This window comes from Bombus impatiens, unplaced genomic scaffold (genome assembly GCF_000188095.3).
Source record: "Bombus impatiens unplaced genomic scaffold, BIMP_2.2 scf_0321, whole genome shotgun sequence".
Classification (NCBI taxonomy): Eukaryota; Metazoa; Arthropoda; class Insecta; order Hymenoptera; family Apidae; genus Bombus; species Bombus impatiens.
The window spans coordinates 1,592,832-1,613,943 of record NT_176740.1 but is presented as its reverse complement, the minus strand read 5'-3'; the positions used below and the strand labels follow the sequence as shown (position 1 = coordinate 1,613,943).

Here is a 21,112-nt window from a genome sequence, read left to right as displayed (position 1 = left end):
TTAATCAAAACTGCTTGTTTAATGCCGAATAAACTGCCGTCGCGTCGTTGTCAGCCTTTAAATAATGAGCGATCCGAATATTCCTAGCGTTATTATGAATGATAATTGACGTCGTGCACGGTGCGCTTAGCTGCGAGAAAAGACGCTGTGTTATCGCGAAACCAGCCGTATAATTCGTTCATTGTCGTGAAAATGGCTGGCGTAGCGTAGCGCCGTGAGTTTAATTGGAATTAAGATTTTCTGAAAACCTTCGTTTCTTATAACATCGTGCAACGTCCAACTGATATTCCTTGCCAAATCCTTAGAACCAACGTTTCACCGAGTCCAACAAATTACAACCACAACGATACAAAACAATTGAAATTCAATCTCAAACTTTCTATATTTCTTACGACAAACGAAACTCATCCTTAAAACGCTTTCCATCGTATCGTACGGATCGTACAAATTCTACACAGTGTCGATACCATACGATACTATTCAAATATGATTTTTATAAAATCGCTGTATCCTTTGTCAAAGTCCAGCCTTAAAACACATCTCACTAGAAAATTCAAATATCAGTCTCAACTTTCAAACGCTGTATACTAGAACTTAGCCTTGCAAACACGTAACGCTACACGTTATCACGCATCCTGTACGCTAAATAGCATGACATCGACGATTAAAATGCATTCTGGATGACGACAGATAGCCGTTCACTGCCTGGGAGACGAGGCGACGTTGCGCAGGTGGTTGGTCTACGATCCACGTCAGAGGGTGCAGGGCTGGAGGTTCGTCTCGTACATGCTGCTGCACTCGAACGCGCTTCACCTTGCGTTGAACGTAGTCATCCAACTGGTGCTCGCCACTCCGCTCGAGGTGAGTTAATCAAACTAATTGTCGACCAGCCAGCCTCGTTCGTTGGCTACTCTCTTTCTCTTTTCTCATTCGCAATGCTCGGCAAAGTGTATCTTTGGGTGAACCGATCGATCGCGTTCAAAGGGGCTGCGTATCGAGTAAAAAGTCATTATCGAAAGAACACAAAGGCATGGAAAGAACGGCAGGTGGAATTTAACGTTAGAACTATCGAGGGATAAAACTTACGTCAGAGAAATTAAAGCGTAATGTATGGACGAGTGTACACAGGCTATCGGTATTTTTGTTTAGTCATTCGCGATATTGGCATTTAAACAACGTTTGAATTAATGGTTCTTCGATGTAGATAGACGAACGTTGTTTCGATTAAGAATTATACTGGTTCTGTTTAAAATGTAAAACATACGCGATCTTTATTTATAACCTACGATATCTTCCTCGGTCTTCCGTTATTTTTCGCGAAATATTTTCTCCTAACGAGCTATCGTTTATCCGTAGATTTCGCAAAAAAGTCACGGAAAATTCGCGATATTTGCCGTCGTAAATCTAGAAAATTTGTACGAGTCGAATCATTACAGATTGGTCATTTCGGCGTTGGTAAATTTGTAAAATTTTTACGGAAAATAACGGATTGCTTATTTATTGATCGGTCAAATATATATAAAATTTCTATGGGAAGTGATGAATGAGTTATTCGAAACACTCTGATAGTTCTAATATTAAATGGATGGAAAATTTTACACTGGCTAATTGAACGAGATTTATCATCCTTTTTAATTCTTTTTCTCTCGCATTTTGTCATTGTCTACATTTTTTAGTTAATCGATTAATATTCGACGAACGAAGAGAGAATTTCGTATTAGAAAGAATGTTTTCTAAGGGCATAGAAAATATGTCGAACGAACGAAAGACGATATCGGTGGTCGTAGGTGGAACAGGGTCGAATAGGGGTGGCAACGATCTACTTAGGAGGTGGTGTTTGCGGAGCCCTTGGAGCATCTCTTCTCCAACCGAGCCTCTTCTTGGTCGGCGCTTCTGCGGGTGTCTATGCTTTACTTACCAGTCATCTGGCGCATCTCTACCTGGTTAGTTACAAATTATATTATTCTGCTATTATTGACATACGTATACGTATAAAATAAAATTTATCTATGCAGAAGTTGTCGATTCCTTTTTATCTTTCTTTGCATCCTTATTGTACCTTATTGAAGTAACGTTTCAAATCGAAAGTTTTAAATCTACACTTACACACATAGAAGAAAACTCTGCTTGTAGACGACTAGGTAACGATTGTTCAACTTGCTTCGTACAATTTTAATTTGCTCGAACTTGCCACATTCTACTACAATCTTCTACAACGAACTCTAACACAACCGTCTAGTTTCGTTCGTCTTTTATTATTTGTAACGTCACCGACATACTTGCCAAATAATTAAAAGAAGATGTTCCATGTCGTTTACAATCACCTTAGTTGCCCAGAAGTTCGTAATCTTGTTGTAAATACACCATGATCCAACTTTCTGCAACTTCGTTACGCCGCGTCTACTGCTGCTGCGTTTTTAGTTTTAATGCCATCAAGATTTCCTTAAAAACGAAACCTTGCGACATCTTCTCGAATTAATACTGATTCGATCCAATTTCCCTTAACGCGATCAAACACGAACAACTTTTATCTACCAACCACTCGTCGAACATTGACTCATGACTCTTCTCTGTCTTTAATTTCCAGTGTCACGGAGAACTCCGCTACGCCGGCTGGCGTCTAGGTGCCGTGTTACTCTTAGCAAGCGCAGACGTCGCGTCACTTCCAATTCCAGCACTGCTCGGTTGCGGTAGAGTCGGTTGGGCAGCTCACGTGGCTGGCGCCCTGGCAGGGCCACTCCTAGGCCTGGCAGTGTTCCCGAATCAAAGCAAGAAAGACGCTAGAGGACGAAGATTCGTGAGGTTCGTGCGACTTCTAAGCGCGATCAGCGTGATGCTGCTCGTGGTTGGCGCCATTTTAGGCAACATCTACGTGATCGCGTTGCCACAGCTGAGGAAGCCCTCCTGACAGAGGATCGAGCTGCTCGTCAAGCTCTGCAGACGGTCCTTCCTCATCGTCAAGATCAGAGAGGCCGCCGAGAGCGTTTTCGAGTAGGAAATCGCGCAACTCGCTGGCAATGGGAAAATTTTTACGACGTTGCTCGGACCCAGGGAAAGAAATGATCGTCGTCGAAGTTGGGATCGCGTGAAATTATGAGAAAAGAAAAAAGAAAAAAAAGAAGGAAGAAAAAGGAACAGAATTGGAAGATAACGTTAAAGACGAAGAACTTTGGAAACTAAAAATTTCTTGAATTTGCAAGCAAAAGTAATACGGAATTGTAAATGGAACTGAGAAGCATCGTTGAAAAAATATGTCGGCGAATGTATTACGATGAGGTGAGAATTTGTAGATTGTTATTGCGATACGCGTGGAAGAAAAATTGTTGTTCGAACTGCGCAAATGGGTGAACAATTAGATGGAAGGAAAAATAAGACGTTGGATATCAATGAAACGGAACAGAAAAGCATCGTGCTCTGTTAAAGGGCAAGTGGTGGATGTACAACGTGGACGTAAATCGATTGGAGCAGCTGCTCGCAGACTGTTGTTGCGATACGCGTGGAATAACAAATTTTGTAAACCGTGCAAATGGGTAAACAATTAAATGGAGAGAAGAGTAAGAAGCTCGTGGGAGGTATTACGATTGAAGACTATTTGCAAGTCGTTGTTGCGATACGCATGGAAGAAGAGATGCTTCGAACTGTTCAGTTGAGTGAATAATTAAGTTGAAGGAGTAGAAGGCTTCTTATTTGCAGCGATTGTCGGATATAAAATTGAGAAGAAGAAAATTGAAGATGGAAGGAAATGTATCTATCGAAGGAAGAAGAAAGCAGAAGAGGGACAAAGATACATGTACGTTAATCTTATTAAGAACTTGGCTAGACTTAGAGTTTATCAAGCCGAGAAAAGCGTGCGTTTAATTACAAAAGGAGAAAGACTTTCCGCAACAAATATTTAAATATTTAAGGCAACGAAAATCGCTGAGGAATTAAAACCGAGTAAACGGTCCAGCGATTTCTATCGAAATAATATTTACCTTTACCGAAACTGCCAGAAGAGAACCACTCACCGAATGAATCGCCTAAAATAGATAAAAAATAAAAATAAAGAAAAAGCAAGATCAATCGATCAACCAAAAAAAAAAAATAAATAAACAAATAAATAAATATAAAAAGCGAGAGCAATCTAAACCAATCTTAGGGAGAGAAAGAAGGAAGAAAATTGCCTGAAATTCCAGCTGGCTCGATTCAAGTTTCTTCGACTGTATCGACAGGAATGATCAAGGGTCTCCTTTTCGAAAGAACTATAGCATCCTGTCTGCGTTTAGTATACTTCTCTGCAAGGTCTAGCCGTTCTTCAATTTCTGCCTGATGTATTCGGCTAGCGGGAAGGAGCAGAAAGATATTCTGGAAATTTACGTTGGCCAAGCTGTCTCTAATCGTGGGATTACGAGAGGTCGTTGCTCGTGGCCAACGTTTGTTCCAACGGCTGACGAATCGACGTCGTTTCGACGAAGAATGGACGCGTCGTATAAATCGCTTATATCGCGATTCTTTATTGCACTCATCAATGTTAAGACGCCAAGATGAATAGGAAACTTCGACTTGACGCTTTTTGATGTTTGTTTGGATGAAAGCGGAGGAGCTGGTTTCTGGAAGAGGCGTAGAATTCTATTTGGAGATGGATGTAGAACTCTCGATTGTACGAGGATTGAAAAGAAACGGGGAGAAGGAATTGATGGGACTGGGATTGTTTAACGGTGAACGTAGAACTTTTAATTGCACCCTCGACGAACGGAGAAAAGATAGAAAGAAGAAATTGAAAGAGTTGCACCGTATAATGATGGGATCAGTAAGTTTGACCATGTGTTTGATAAATAGCAGAATGTTGAAAGTAGAGATCAAGGAAACTACTGATTTGGTTCTTCGATAATGCGTGCCATGTGAAAAGATGGATTTGGTTGTTCAACTTTAGACCTTAACTTTCAACGAAGGAGGAATAAATTGAAAGGAGAAATTGAAGGGAATAGATCGTCGAGAGTTAAAACTTGGTGATATAGTTTCAATTTACTTCAGTTCCTAGGTGGATGAAGAACAGATTGAAATCGGAAGTTAGACAGTGTTCGATAATGAGTGTGATCGATAATAATAAAATACTCTTTGCTGGTTACTCAGTGGCTATGCAGAAAAGATTGGACGAAAGCTGAAGAAAATAGACTATTGGAAAATAAATTTCGTATATAATTTCAATTTTCTTTTTAGTTCTCGATGGATGAAAAAAAGATTAAAAGCAAAGGTCGAAGAAAGCAGACTATTCAAAGATAAACTGATACGAACGTTCGACCTTAGCCCCTGGTAGAATAAAGGAAAAGTTAAAAGCATAGCTTTTCGCACTTTTGCTGTACATTTAGCGGACGAAGAAAACGTGAAACGTTCGTCTTTCTTAGGCAAAAGAAACGATAGAAGCAAAAGTCAAAAAGATTAAAGAAGTTGGACTTCTTAGAGATCGCTGTAGAACTTTAGACTGTACTTGATGTAAAGAGAAACTGTACAATCGAGTGGAGAATCAAAGGTATGAATCTTGTTTTGTGTTCTCGTTCGACGAAACGGTGAGTGAAAGACTGATTTGTGAAAGTTCGGAGGTGAGAGAGAAAGAAGAGCGTTTAATAGGTGGATAAGATGATTTTGTTGAATCGAAGCGTTCAGAACAATGGCACGAGAACTGTAACGAATGATGTCGATCGGCAGATAGTTGCCGAGGCGACGACTGTACAATTGACTAGTAGTAAGCCTGAAATCCGTTGATTGGTAACGTATTGGTAGACCGTTGTTTCTGGTAGCGCGAAAATCGATGAACAAGAGAGACATTATGCTGCGTGTACTTTTCCAAAAAAAGTCGTTTTTCAAGTTCACTTCATTTACGGACACATCGGATAATTTTTCAATCAAGAAATACCTGTTGTACAAATTGCATGCTGTAATTTCCAAGCTTTTTCCCTATTTTCTCTTTTTTTCATTATCGAAGAATCTTTAAATCCTAAAGCTTTAAGATGAAAACAGAGTTTCCTGTAAAGACAATTTTCCTCCATAAATTATGCATTTTACTCTCGCAAATTTGCTATAAAAAAGCAACACTTTCACGATTGTAATAATTGTCCTCCATACTTGAACACCTACTATTCGAAATTCCTTTGTTAATTAGAAATATCTTTAATTCGACAATTTTATTATCTTGGCGATTTGAAAATTGACGTTCGTTGATTTTTGTGCGTATCCAGGAATAAATAGGGATAAATAGTTGATAAGGATGTTCTAAGATAATTCTTCGCTATAAAATACCGATTAAAGTAACGATAAGTTGGGTATTCGTTATTTAAAAAGCGGCTGCGAACGACGAATTTCTCTTATCACTCTTTTTTCCCAACCGATACCGTGGATGAAACCGGGAGAGAAAATTGCACGACTCGAGAAATGCATTTCACGATCCCTCGATTCGTCGTCCCAACGATGCGTTTTCCCGTTAAGGTGGATGGTCGTCGAGTCGAGGACGTCGTTGTCGTCAAAGATGACGCGTCGCGGAACGACCTGATTTTCTTCTGAAAAATCGCACGACTACCATTCGAAAGTTATATGTCTCGATCTACTATAATTTTTCGCGTTCAAATCGTTTTATATTCAAAAATTTATTTCCTCTTATCTATCTATGGTTTTCTTTGCTTTTGAGTTTCTGAGTATTATATCGTAGATTTATACGTGTGAATTTTAATTGAAACGCAATTTTAATCGTCCAAAGTATTCTCCCAATATTCTTCCGATTTCTTGAACTTTCCTTAGACTTTGTTTTCATATATTTTCATCTTCGATTTCCATTATGTATTTTCATCTGTCGTAGTTGCTAGATCAGATTTACTTCTCGCGCTTTTTCAAGTACTTCTCGTGCGCATTCGATTTACCCCCTTTGCGCTCCGATTCTTTCATTTGACAATCGCTACGTTAAAATGTTGCTCGTCTGTCTCAGAAAGCAAATGTATTCTCGATTCAACAATTAGCATATAGTCTTCTACGTAAATCCATAAATAAATTGCCACTTTGTATTTGCCACATGATATTCACGAGCTTAAATCCGAGAAAGTTCTTCTAAAATATGCTCAAAGACATGGCCCAAGTTTCCCAAAACGGGATCAAAATTAACTTTCTAAACTTCCAAATTTGCAAACACTGCCAGTGTTCCGTCCCCCTATAACACAGACATACGCAAGACATTTCCTCCATAATGGAAGATTTCTCGATCTTTAATATTTCTATGGTTTACTATAAATAATAGAGATAGTAAGTCTATCGTAGAGTTAATATTGATTTTTATATAATACGATACTATAAAGAAGAGAGAAAGAGATGAATGAAAAGACAGGAGGAGTTGGCATTTCGTTCTGGAGCTACTAATGGACTCATTAGTAAGGTTTCCCAGGAGGCTCGTGCCTTAGACACGAGGACGGTACGACGGAGGTGACACACCGCGCGCTCCTCTGACGATTCACAGGACGCATTTGCATGAACAGGATGCTTAGACGACGAATTTCAGAGAATTGCCCTGTTGCCACGAATTTCTCTGATGGCGAGTGTACAAGGACCACCGCAATACAGTTTCCCAACTGACCACAATTTTCCCTCAATAATAAATCACTCGTGTCTTCTTCTTCCTCGTCCTCTGCGATTCTTCATCTATAATACTCGATAGAAATTGACTGATTTTTCTTCTCTATCCAAAACTTTAAGCCATCCTGCTCGTTGCATTGTTTAAAAGAAACAATTTTATTGATACACTGCCCATACCGGTGATCTTCGCCACACGGATATATTTATTCACTCCTCCGTGGTCCAATATATTAAAAGATGAAGCAAATCTCTTCAATGATTAATTTAAATTAAGATTTAAATTAAGAACCCTGGAATTCTGCTTCTTCGGTCGTGTTCATAAAACTACGAGTTTACCTAAATATCCACCAAAGGACCAAGGAGTATTCAGCTTATGGTATTCTTAAGGACGTTTTCATTTCCATAAACTTTATACAATCGGCGAATTTCAGCTGAATCGCTGCAATTTCTTTTCGTAATGGACAATTTTATTGATACACTGCCCATACCGGTGATCTTCGCCACACGGATATATTTATTCACTCCTCCGTGGTGCAATATATTAAAAGATGAAGCAAATCTCTTCAATGATTAATTTAAATTAATATTTAAATTAAGAACCCTGGAATTCTGCTTCTTCGGTCGTGTTCATAAAACTACGAGTTTACCTAAATATCCACCAAAGGACCAAGGAGTATTCAGCTTATGGTATTCTTAAGGACGTTTCCATTTCCATAAACTTTATACAATTGGCGAATTTCAGCTAAATTGCTGCAATTTTTTTTTTTTTTTCGTAATCGCGATATTAAGAGAATACAAATTTTATAATGCAACTTTACCCCCCCCTCCCCCAAAAAAAAATATTCCAAATGAAATATCGCGCCAACGTTAACACTCAAGTTTAATTTGCTGATAACCAGAACAAACTATCTTTTGAAAATTCCCATCTAGAAGTCGTCAAACCCTACAACTTCGAGAATTCGTAATCAAAATTAACGTTTCGAAAACGAATCTTCGTATCGCGATCGGCAACTTGAGTCATGTCACACATCCAAATGAGAGACGTTGTCGCAAAGGTGGAGAGAGCGCAAAGGGGTTGCTACTCAGCCTATCCCCGGCAACTTGCAGCCAGAAATCATTCGAGTAATCCTATCCCACTGAATCGATCGGTGAGAGTATATCATTCGCGAGTATGCGATGAGAGAATAGAAGAGACGACGGAATAGGAGAATTTAATGGAGGTAAACGCGTGCAGAAAATTCCGAGAAACGCGGAAACGACGCGTGGGGTGTTCACGCGTACGCGAATGCGAACGTGGGCAGAATTTCGAACGCGGCTCTTAGTTGCTTCTCCTTGCCCCGCGCTCTTATCGCGCATCCTTTCTTTTTCCACGTCCAGAGCAGAGAAATTAAAAATCTCCGTTGTCCCGTGCGCTTTTACATTTACGACGCCGTAATCTTTAACTCTACGCGGAAAGTGTTTTTCCGCGATTCTCGCTTCTATGAAAATTCCACGGCAATTTGACCTCTTGTCTTGCGACGTCAAGACATAAACTATGCGAAAATTACAGATTTGATTCAACAAGAGAAGGTTTCGTAATGTTCGAAACAATGGATAGTTGAGATTTTCATTTTGGTTTCAAACCTGCAGATTGTGAAAATTGTGAACTTATTTTTTATCGATAGGTGTTGTTAAGATGTTGCGCTGGTATGGACGATTATGTTAATCTGAGACAATTTTTGGTGGAAAAAAGCACGATTTATTAAGTTATTATAATTCGAATTATTAAGATCGTAAGGGATCGTTAAACGTAAGGGGTTAAATGAGAGTGATTGCACTTTTATCGGTTAATTAACCCTCTATAACCATCGCTTGTTTTGTTTTTTTTTTTTTTTTAGTTTTCGTATATGATAAAAAAGATTCTAGTTAATCGTTGAATTTTTGTTTTAACGTAATAATCGAAGGCTAAGAATTATTACTAATAAATTGTTTAACAGTCGTTTTCTAAGATGATCGTTTGATGGCTTAAGGAAATAGAGTAAGATTTAGAGAGTGTGGATATACGAATAAACAATTTTTGAGTCTCAATTTTACAGTGTTATAGAGGGTCGAAGGAATTTAATTAGTGTTATCTGTAAGAATATAATTGTTACGTTTGACAATGGAATTTTTGGCAAAGGAATTGTGCAATGGAAGAGGATAATTACTGTGATCAGTAATGGAAAATTCGTTCGAGGAATTGGCTAATTAATCGAAGTATGCGTGTGATAGAAGAAAAATGGGAAGGGAAAGTAATTATTATCACAGACTATTTTACTAAAAATAATCGACGGACTAAGAAAACGACTCGTAGTTGAACTTTCAGGCAACAAATTGCCCGTCGACCGATTCTTGTGCAATAGAACACGGACAGAGAAAAGGGATGAAAGGATCAGATCTTTGAAGGCTGTTAGGGGATAAGAAGCGCTGTTAAAATGCTCTTCCTTGGATTCTTTTCATCAAATCCAGAAAACGTATCGTAGATTTTCAAGAATTCCGATTTTCAACCGATTCGAAGCAAAAAGAGCCGAGACGAGAAAAGAATTTCCGCGTCTCTAACGAAAAGAAACTAAAAGTTGGTGAATTTAAGTGGAAAATCTCCGATAAAACGTCTAATTAATTTTGTTAGAAGCTCGTTGAGAATTTTAAACGGCGGAAAAGTAAATCGAAGATCTTGAAAACCGGCTGGATACGAACGATAAAAAGGAATTCAAGCTTTTCGAGCAAATGAAAGGAATATTCTCATTCGAGAGCCTGATTTATAGTTTAATCGCGTTTCCTTTGGTTAAGCCGCGACGATGCATTAACGATGCTGCCAAAACCGGAAAACAATACATTTATAACTGTACGTAGTACTTACTCGATAGTAAAGTAGCGCGCCGAATCGTGTTCAGATTACCCACAAATTTTCTAAAATTCGTCTTTTCGTATTTACGCCTCGATGAAACGTGCAATCGATAATACAAAATTCGTGAAACAAATTTTTCAAATATTTTCATCGACTAACAATTTATCCCTATCCATTGATTTTATTCCCACGTATTACTAAAGATAAGAGAAGAAGTGGCTGCTCCATTAGACAATAAGATTTACGTCCAAGATATTTTTGTTCTTTCATTATTCAAATAATATTATTCGGGAAAATAATCTTTTAAGGAGATGAAAGAACGTCGAATCAAGAAGCGGAAAGATCTTAAGGATATTTGTAAAGTCAACCGCTTTTCACCGTAATTTTCAATGACGATTATTTGTGGGCAATCCGAATGGAAGAAGATGTGTTCTCTCCGGCAATTTAGTCGATCACTGTACCTATGTATTTGTTTATCGATATTATTATACACTTACAGATATACAGACAGGTATACAGACACACACGAGGCGAACTGGCTGTGATTATGTTAGTGTTACGAAACCTACGTCGACACGATTAATAATTATAATAATAATAATAGTAATGATAATACGAATATATCTGTAAATACAACCGACTAATTGGATATAAATATAAATACGATTATATACGCTGTGATTTGATCACGGGCATATTTAACGGAGGGTTGTCACCTCTCCACTGTGTATCGAAACAATCGATTGCCTGCAATAAAGTCGAAATCGTTCCACGGTTCCCGTAATCCTGTTGCCTTTTACCTTCAACAAACACACGCTACGGCCCGATTTAGTCCAATTTTGCGGATAATTTCCTGTTATAAATGATTGATAGCTGGAACGATCGATGTTTCGTGACGATGGTCGAACGATTAGGAGAAGATCGAACGTGATTCGACCGGAAGGTAAGAGAATTTTTACGTAAATTCTTGCTATTATACTTCTCCGTCGAATTGACGAAGAAAGCAGCAAAATTTTGATGATTCCAACAGACACTCTAGGACATATCGATTTGCTTCTTCTACCAAATCAAACCTACGACTATCAAAATCAATTAAATAATAAATAACGTTAAAATAATAAATAGCGGACACGTTAATGAACCACGTATGAACTATATAGTGACTAATTAATATGTAAATTACGTATCGTAATCTAAATTACAAGAACATTACGCGAAACAGTTCGATTTAGTTCTTCGAAACTGTAAAAAAATACTTTCGAACGCGTCGAATGATCGACAAATAGTTGGAACATTTCTAACTGCGAAAACATCAAATGTAATGCCACTTTTTCCCTTAAAACTGCTTAAAGGATTAGCGAAAAAATTACGATGCTGAGTTCCGTAAATGTTTATTACGACAATCGTACAATAAAACATATATATATATATATATATATGTTTGTGTATATATATATACATATATAAGTACAAGCCTCTGTGCGGCATTCGGCGCGAATTTACGGCCTTGCTAACGCGATACAGAAACGATTACGCTTTCCCGTGATCCGTTTCCGGCACGGTGTCCTTCCAATTCTTAAAACGACGAAAGAAAGTTGAAAAGAAGGGAAGAAACGAAAGGATCGAAGAGGAAGAAAGGAAAAAGCGAAGAAAGAAAGGTTCACGGAGGAATCGTTCTACTAATTCGATTACAGCGTCGCTTGTCTCCATTGATTACGTTCGATTAATTACTAACTAAGCTTACGATCTAAATGATAGCACGTGACAGTAAGTTAACTCGTTTCTAAATCGATAAACGACGCGGAAGAACTTTCGACGAAATCGATGAAAATCCGATCGTAGATCGATCGTTTTATAGCACCGCAGCGTACGAATCACGACAGATTATAATTAATTATGTCCACTCAGTATACGGGGGTCTAGTGAATAAAAAAATAACATACAGGTTAAATGCACCTATGGTGATCGCGATGCCACTGATAAAACCACGAATTATTGTAACAAAGAGCTTTGTAGCTTGAAATAAATAGAATTATTGGCAATCGTTCCGAGATTCGCTTGTTTTGTTTTATCTTTTTTTTTTTTAATCTTTTTATCCTAATTTCTTTTACTTAATCGTTTGCAATCAATTACTATAACAGGCTATCAACAGATTCGGTTGAAATCGTAGGGTCGAAGTTTGATGATTTTTTTGAAAAGATTGATGCGTTTTAAACAGTTTTGTCGTAACGTTCGATCAAAATTCTTTAAGTTATCTTTCATAGAGGAGGAACTAACATGAAACTTTTAATGGAAATTGTAGCGTCGAAGAAAGGGCTCCGGCGTAATATTGAATGTGCCTGTAATAATGCTTCCTAAGCATTTTTCAGTCACGACAAGTTCTTATTATAGTCAAATAGGCTGCAATCCCCTTCTCACATTTGCATAAAAGGCTATTATTAATGGGATTATTATTGGTCGCAATCACTGCCACAATATTAAGCATAATCTTAATATATCGAAATGAAAAGGCGACGAAGATCTTTGTGAAAATAATTATAATCCAAGGAATAATTTACTACCCTCTTGGCACAAAATCACCTAGACACGTATAAATCAGAGGCACGTCTTTAAACACGCGAATAACGTGAAACCCATTGAAAATGATTATGAAAATAATAACAAAGATAAAGAATAAGGTCAATCAAATCGGAAACCCAAAATAAACTTAATACCAAACATCAAGCGTTTTGGTCTATAATTATCTAATAAATTTTTATTCCAAATGTCGTGCAAAAATTACGCCTTCAAATCGGAATATTCCTTTAACCAAAGCGACAAATGAAATTCCACGAGCAAATTATCTTAAAACCCAACGTCTCGATAATTTCAGCCGCCAAGATTTTGTTCCATTTCAGAAACTGTGTCTCTGCCGCTTAACCGATTCATTCAAAGTCTATCGAAATCGCACGAATAAATCAAAACGGAACACGGACCACCCTTGTAGCAGGCTAATTCCCGGTTAACGGGGAGAAAATGGGGATTGGGGCGGCAACTTCCGTCTTTATCCACTTATCCTTGCAGAGCACGGAACCGCTATCCCTCAAAATTACATCCTGATCGATCTTCGCAAAACTGTGGATCCTTGCCAGATGAGTAACGTTCCATAGGCCGGCCAATGGACGAGAGTCGAAGAGTTTCCTACCTCCTTCCATTTGGACAAAATTCCTATCCAGCCAAGTGGGCGAAGAAAATATAATTGAAAGATACGATTTTCGAGTGATCGCAAAGGGTTGGTTAAATTAGGGGGTGAATTAAAGTGTATTACTTGGTGAAATTGACTTTGGATGGGATTTGAAGAGCGAGCGAATTTTAGGGAAAAGGAGACGAATGTTGCCCCCGAGGTGATTAATGAATTTGATTGCAGTTGGTTGGAATAGGTTGAAGTACAGTTTAGATAGTAGATTAAGGTTCGAGTATTTGTTTCTAATCTAGGTTTAATTGTAATCAAAATTGTTCCTGGATCAGAGATTTATAGACGTAAAGTTTAATTGAGAGCCAATTGTAATTGTAATTTGATTTAAATTAGGATTAGGTTCCAATTTACATTTGATCAAAGAGCGTTTAATCAAAGAATTTGGATTAAGAATGCTCAGGTTGAAACTATACATAAATTTCTTTTTTATGATCTTTACTGAATCAAAATTATTCAGACAGTCCAAATAAGTGACCGATAAATATAGAATTTTAAATATCAAAATCATTTTATTGGATGCGTAAATTAATTCAGTGACTAAATGGGTTGTGAAATAGCTGTTATTGTGTGACACATCTACATGCATATAAGGAAACTTCCAAGCGTGCAACATCATGGAATTGCAGTTAAAATTACTCTGTAACGTCGTGGTTACGAGGTTTCTAACGTGGATTACAGATTGCTATTATAAGGATACGTAATGAGAGAGAGAGAGAGAGGGAGACTTCGAATCTCGGAATGTGCCTCAAATTTTGTCAATTATTCAGAATTCCCTTCGTGGCATCGCCTTACAACAAGCTAATCATTGAACGAAACAGAGAGCTATAATTCCGATTCGAGGAATTAACACATTCACCGCTCACTGTAAATACTTTCACTCGAGAAATAAAGAATAATTCTCCATAATTAAAGAATAAAATTTTCATCTAGACTTCTTCGCAAAAGTCAAACTATCCAGTCAAAAATACAACTAGTTTAAGAGCAACTGACATGTTTTTCGTTTTTTACTAAAAACATTCAACGCTGACATACTTTAATCGATATAATTTAACATTAACGCATTAACTTTGCGATAATGGAAGACAATTCCAAATTCTTCCTACCTTCTCGCGTTCACCTTCTCTTTACCCGTCACTCTCGAAAATTTACTCCAACAATATAGCAATCGACAGTTCTTCGCAAGCCACATACTCCGTAGCTCGAACTGAGATCCTCCATACCTTTCCTCAAACTATCCCTTGGAAACGTATCGAGGCAGCAGTGAATCTATTAACTCGAACGAACCTAATTGCAAGGAAAACAGCTTGGCCCGAGCACGGCCAACTTCGATCAACACTTGAGCTGCTTGCACTGTACCCCGATCTCCGTGCACCTGCACTCTAGGCAAGGTCCAGAGAGCTCGGTAATGATCCTTCCAACGCGATACATCCTTCCGTAGATATTACATCCAGCCAATTTTAGCAAGCTAGCTACCGACATAGGAATTTCATTCTCTAGAACCTTAGACGGCGTTCCAGTCTCTGTCACACGATCCTCCATCTTCTCGCTCACTTTGGAAGACAATTTGTCATCCTCTGATTGGTCACTAACGTTTGCAGTCGATCTGCTAGTAGTCGATGTCTCTGTCGTCTTTGTATCTTTATTATTCTCATTGTTACTTGTATCTGAAGAGAATAACAGATCCAGAACAGTATCCAGAGAAAATATAGGTTCATCCAGCTCTGTATTAGCTCCGGAAGATGGTTTGATCGTAGTCGAGTGAAATTTAGAATTATTAACTTTTGTCAAAGAATCTCCGAGCTTCGACTCAGACGAGATATTAGCGTCGTTGATTTGCGAAGTATTTAATTTCACGAGATCAGAGTTCGTTGTATTAAAAGAAGAAATAGCATGTTCTTCTTGTTTCTTGGTAGTATGATCCATGGTTGAGGAAGCAACCTTTTTGGGAATCGTTTCGGAAACACGATCCAAAGTTTGTTCAGTTTCTTTGGTGTTGTAATTTGAAGCGATTGCTTCTTTTATATGTCCATCTTGACTCAGATTATATTTATTCTTGGTGATTAGTCTGGTTGGATCTTCTTCTGGTCTGTACGGTGGACGTAGGAGAGATAATTTATCCACGAAATCAAAGTTTGCTTGCAGAGGCTTTAGAGTGCTGGTAGTCGATGGCCTTGAAGTGGTGATTCCATGTTCTACCAGGTAAGGAATCATGTCCTCGATCAGGGAAGGCAGATCAGGAGCTGGTTCTGTCTTTATCACGTCGCGGAATGGGTCTGGAAATATTATCGGCTGATGTAGCGATGGTGCAGTGGCGTCCGCGCGGTCTAACACAACCGTTGGTGATTCTTCTGCTTCTACTGGAAGTAATCGAAATGTTAGAGTCGGTACGTGATAGAATTGTCATTGATTAAATTGTATTTGCAAAACATTTTAACTCTCCAACGTAATTTTTTTGGAAATAGGAGGATGCTAGAGAATTATAGAATTTGGGTGTATAAATAACGAAGAAATGCTTATAATAATTGTTTGAGGTAAGGTAAACTGAGAGGACAAACAGTCTAGAAATAACAAAATAATATAATTTTTCTCTTATCTGAGAAAAATTCGCTTGATCATAATTAATACGATATATCAAACCTCGCCTATTTACTCCCCAGACAAAAGATTGAGAATTAAACAAGATATAATTCCATTTCTTCTGTGTTAAATCAATAATGTACCAATTAATTGTTGAGGAGAAATACATCTCACAGTGAGATCTACTTTTTTTTAGAAAATTAAAATTGAAACAAGGCGAACAGCAAAGGTAATTCAAACAATTTTTAAAGAAATATTCTTCTATCAAAGGTTTTTTCAAAGACTTTTTCGTCGTGTAAAATTTTTCGTACCACAGACGATTTTTCCGCAACACGTCTCTTCGGTGTTGATCCTTCTACATCCGATCTTCAGAGGTGGACATTTTTCCGTGGAGCACACTACCTCGCCGTAGTAGCACATGCAAATCACGCAGATACTGCTGCTCGGCACAATCTCCCCGTGACGGTACTCCATATTCTCGAAGAGACAGTTGCTGGCTGAGATTTATGAAACAAAAGCGGAGAATCTCGTTGAACTCGCCAGCTTCGAAATTTTCTCGACCGCCTGAATCTTAAAATTATTTAAAAATTATAATCTAGCTCTCTATAACGCGAATTGTTCCTCGGCTTGTGAAACAGCCAAGAAATTACTTGAAAAATTACAATTTTTTACTTCAATGAAAAAGCTAGCAATAAAAATTTACGACTGTCGTGGATAGATTGTTCGATGACAATATGATGTACATAGCGGTACAATTAGATGCGAGCTCAATGGATTCGCGTGACGCAACTAATAGAGCGGAAAATACGTTGTAATAAGAAAAAGCTGAATTCGAAGAAATAAATTAGACGTTCGTTACCATCGCTTTTACGATGAGGATTGGTGATTGGCGCCGGAACCACGGTGACGCCTGTTCCGATTTCCAGATTCAGATCGGTGGAATGGTAAGGGGCGTCGAAATAGGGCGGCTCCCTTGGCACGAATCCGCCTTATGGAAAACAAATCCAGTTCAAAGTAGAAACACGGAAGAAGCTATTAATGTTACATTCAGAAACGAGAACTATAGGGAATTCACTTGCGGTACAACTTGTTAAATTGTAACGCCTTCAATTAATTATCAGTAGGATGTACCGAATACCTAAAAGATAAGAAATGTTCAAAGAAAACAACTGATTAAGGCATTTATTTCTTAATATTCATTATTCAATATTCAAAAGAATATGCATGCAATTTATATTACACGTCTGTGATGTTCCCAGTACCACGAAGCAAAACGGGGAAAACAAGTTAAAACTTCTACGAAATAGTAAAGCAAGAATAAAAGTAGAAGCTTCTAAGGTGCCATTAATGAAACCGCAAGCAGCTGTTAAAAACTCATTGAGCAGGAAAAAGAGACGAAAAAAATAAGGGAAGAAAAACGTAAAAGCGTTACTCCTCGAAGGTGTCACCGCGAGAAGAATCGTGGTTTACGGTGGACGTAAAACGCGAACGAGGGTGGCAGAATGTATCCGTGGGACGAGTTTAAAATATGACCCACCTTCGGTCTCCACTGGCGGGCTGAATCTGTTTTCCTGAGTGGCGATATCGTAAAATCCGGAGGTGTCGGTGGGCCGTAGCTCCGGAGGCACTACCACCGAACCGGAAGGATATCCGGTAACCGGGGACGGGACTGTCTTGTCTTTCACCAACGCGTCCGCCGCCACAAACGGAATTATCCTGTATGGAAACGCATAAATCCAACCATTTCTCATTTCTTTCAACCACTTATCCTAAATTTGTCCCGCAGTTTTCTTCGTTCTTGGAATTTGGAAAATTACTCAGAAATGCATCTTAAATTTTGCTTAACTCGAATTTTGAAATGAGATTTTGAAGATTGATGCTAAGAACTGGCCCATCTTGTATAATTTTACCAGTCACAAGTTGATAAGAAAACAAACGAAGAAAAGAAAATGAAGGTTTCCTTTATAGGAAACTTTTACTAATCCCCAATCATCTGGTTATCCTGTTTGACGGAAAATTGTTTTCAAGTAGAACGAAATTTATTCTCAATTCTATTATTCGTTCTCGGGAATGCGAAGATTAGGAATCTGACTAAAAAACAAAGTGTATATCTAATTGCGAAATATTCTATACTCCCTACATATGTAGAATATTCTAATACTATTTTAAGTATCCTCTCGTTTAATATTTACGACACTGTATAAACCTTCGTTAAATGTTTCAATAAAAATAAATTTTCCAGTATCATCCTCGATCCTCTCTTCCATCTACGAAAAGAACGAATATTAAACATATCAATAATTTTAAAGAATCTTCCATTATTACGTTTAATCGATACGTTTCTAATATCAACAGTCTGTCCCAAATTTCTGTCCACAATTTCTCAGTAACTTGATGAACCAGTATTTACCTTACCTAACATTGGGTAACGACGGCGGCAACGTTGGCTCGCTATAATCGTAATCATAATCCTCGCCTTTCTCACGGTGAGTGATGTTCAGGATAGCCTCGACATCCGGCGGGATCGATCTAATCGGGTTGATGGTCACACCATGTATGTGACCTACCGAGACGTTCGTTTTCACAGTCACGTTCATCACCAGAATGTCGTCCGGCATTAGTACGGTGGATGACGTTCTGGTGACGGACCCTTTGCCCATCGACTCCGTGGTCTGCACTGGTTCCACCTAATGGCAACAGGTTATATGGTTTTGACTCTATCCGCGAATTGATATCGACTGCTTGTCAAACTAGACGTTAATCGATCAACGATTGTCAAGTCGACAGCGTGTAACGTGCCTAATATTTTAAGAGACACGCGTAGAGGAACGATCCTATGATTTTTCATAAATTTAGAAAGTTTCTTTCCTCTTAACTTTCGATTACGCAAATTTTTATAGAAATCCCTCCATTTCTCACTTTGTCTCTAATCCTACGAATGTCTACATAGTTCGCTGCTAAACTCGTGATTCAACTAAATTTGCATCAAATATTTTTAAATATCACGAAGTAAGAATACCTATACCGTCCTTGAGATTTTCAATTACATAAATATTAATAAAAATCTTAATAAAAATCCCTTTCGTTTCTCGTCTTATATGAAATCCTACCAATGCCTACATCGTGTACTCTTCAGGTCACGTTCAAATAAATTTTCGACAAGCATTTCACAATATTAAAAAAGCAGAAACGCCTATAGTGTCTTTATCCAATTTCCGATTACGCAAATGTTAATCAAAATTGCTCTATTTCCCGTCAATCGAGTATAAACCATCCGGAGTTTGGGTAATATTTTCCAAGAGATCGAGCCAAGGGAGTCTCGCTTGTATCCACTGGAGTATCCTCGATTTATTTGTTATCCTCGAGCGATTTGTTTGCACACTAACCGTCGAGTTGGCGTGCTCGAAATCCTGCTCGAGCTTTCCGCTCGTCGACGGGGTCGTATTCTTGTTCCTCACGGTCACGTTGTGCATCTTCTCCTCCTCTGACTCGTGTAACTCCGTCACTGTATCGATCCCGCTCGCTTCCGGTAACAGGGTCGTTGATTCCTTAGTCGCCGTCGTCGTAGTCGTGGTGGTCGTCCTAGTCGTAGTGGTCGTCGTATCGTCCTGCGACGACAGATCCTCGATCACGTTGATCGTCGTCGACTCGCCAACGCTGTTCGTCGAGAAAATCGTCGACGAGTCATTCGAGAAATCGTCATCCTTGATCGACAAAGTTGATTCCAGCGTGGTCGAGTCCACGCTCGTCGTTGACTGTAAAATGATGTTTATCTATACGGCCTTTTTTCTTTTTTAGTTTCCGTCTACGTAATATCAAAGATATTAGAAATATCTAGAATGTTAGAAATCTGAGAAAAATAGGAAAAATCTGTCTCGTGTCTACTTTGCGAACGTTTCACGAATTTCTTCGTATTACTCAAGAATTACCTCTTCGACGATGACGGGAGTGGTAGTGACGATTGCCGGGCTAGATTTCACGTAGTCCACCGTCTCGAGGATCTCGTTGTCCATGATGTCGGTCTCGAAGGTGGATGGCCAGGATGTAGAATCGGTGGAGACCGAAGATTCCTCCACGACCTGCCTCGTACTAGAATCGATTCGTTCCTCGACTACTCGATGACCGCGTCCCTCGACCAGAGCATTCGCGTGGGTTAGGTTTGTCTGATCAACTGCCGGCTGCATGGAATATTCGCCATTATCAGTTTCGTTGCTATATAATCTTGATCACCGATAGAAAGGAATGGCTATCAGTGCTTCGTATGAATAGCGAATTAATTGAAAATGGTCAGTGATAGAGTTATTCGGTTGTTAAGCGAACGAGTTATTAAGTGATCGAATTGTCGAGTTCACGACTCATTGGATATTGAGAATCGTCGAGCAATTAAATCGTAGAGATTCGCGTTATGCAAGCATTGTACTATTAAACGTACTAATGGATCACGGGGTATTACGACAGTTTGAGATAGATCGGAGTTAGATAGGACGATCTGAAAGATATACGGATTTACGATATACGAAACATAGGAAATATCACGAGACATAAATAATTTAGAAAATATTCATATTGATATAAATTCGTGTAAACGCGTACGATCTACCTATTAACTATCGTGACAATATTTCTCAAAGTTGCGCGACAAGACAATGCTCGTTGTCAGTGCACTTCCAAATTTATCAAAATTAACAAGCAGACATAAATGTCAACCGTTTGTCAATAAAAAATATCGACGATTGAACGATCAATAAGGCAGTTTATCTTAACCGGACGCGTCTGATCGTCTGATAGGCACGAACCCCGATTTCACCTGTCATCCATCGTCATAAAAGACGGTTTGGTTG

General features: G+C 38.6%; 2 protein-coding genes across 6 annotated transcripts in view; one reads left to right on the top strand and one right to left on the bottom strand.

The window, feature by feature from the left end:
* The window catches only part of LOC100744772 (protein rhomboid), a 166,892-nt gene extending 160,807 nt beyond the window's left edge, over nt 1-6,085 (top strand). For all 4 annotated transcript variants that reach the window (XM_012385599.3, XM_003489401.4, XM_033320670.1 and 1 more), the window contains 3 exons: nt 691-861; nt 1,788-1,943; nt 2,588-6,085. In XM_012385599.3, the coding sequence (XP_012241022.1) occupies nt 691-861; nt 1,788-1,943; nt 2,588-2,908 (648 nt within the window). In that variant the 3' untranslated portion in view covers nt 2,909-6,085. The remainder of the gene's footprint in view (nt 1-690; nt 862-1,787; nt 1,944-2,587) is intronic.
* A 6,447-nt stretch (nt 6,086-12,532) lies between these two features.
* LOC100748848 overlaps nt 12,533-21,112 on the bottom strand; it is a 52,749-nt gene continuing 44,169 nt past the window's right edge. The window contains exons 8-14 of one of the 2 annotated variants that reach the window (XM_012385611.3): nt 20,201-20,449; nt 19,658-20,026; nt 18,687-18,958; nt 17,809-17,987; nt 17,131-17,259; nt 16,583-16,768; nt 12,533-16,051 (exon numbers count right to left, since the gene is read on the bottom strand). In XM_012385611.3, coding sequence (XP_012241034.2) covers nt 15,024-16,051; nt 16,583-16,768; nt 17,131-17,259; nt 17,809-17,987; nt 18,687-18,958; nt 19,658-20,026; nt 20,201-20,449 — 2,412 coding nt within the window. In that variant the 3' untranslated portion in view covers nt 12,533-15,023. The remainder of the gene's footprint in view (nt 16,052-16,582; nt 16,769-17,130; nt 17,260-17,808; nt 17,988-18,686; nt 18,959-19,657; nt 20,027-20,200; nt 20,450-21,112) is intronic. The other variant, XM_024367549.2, reaches the window with a different exon arrangement.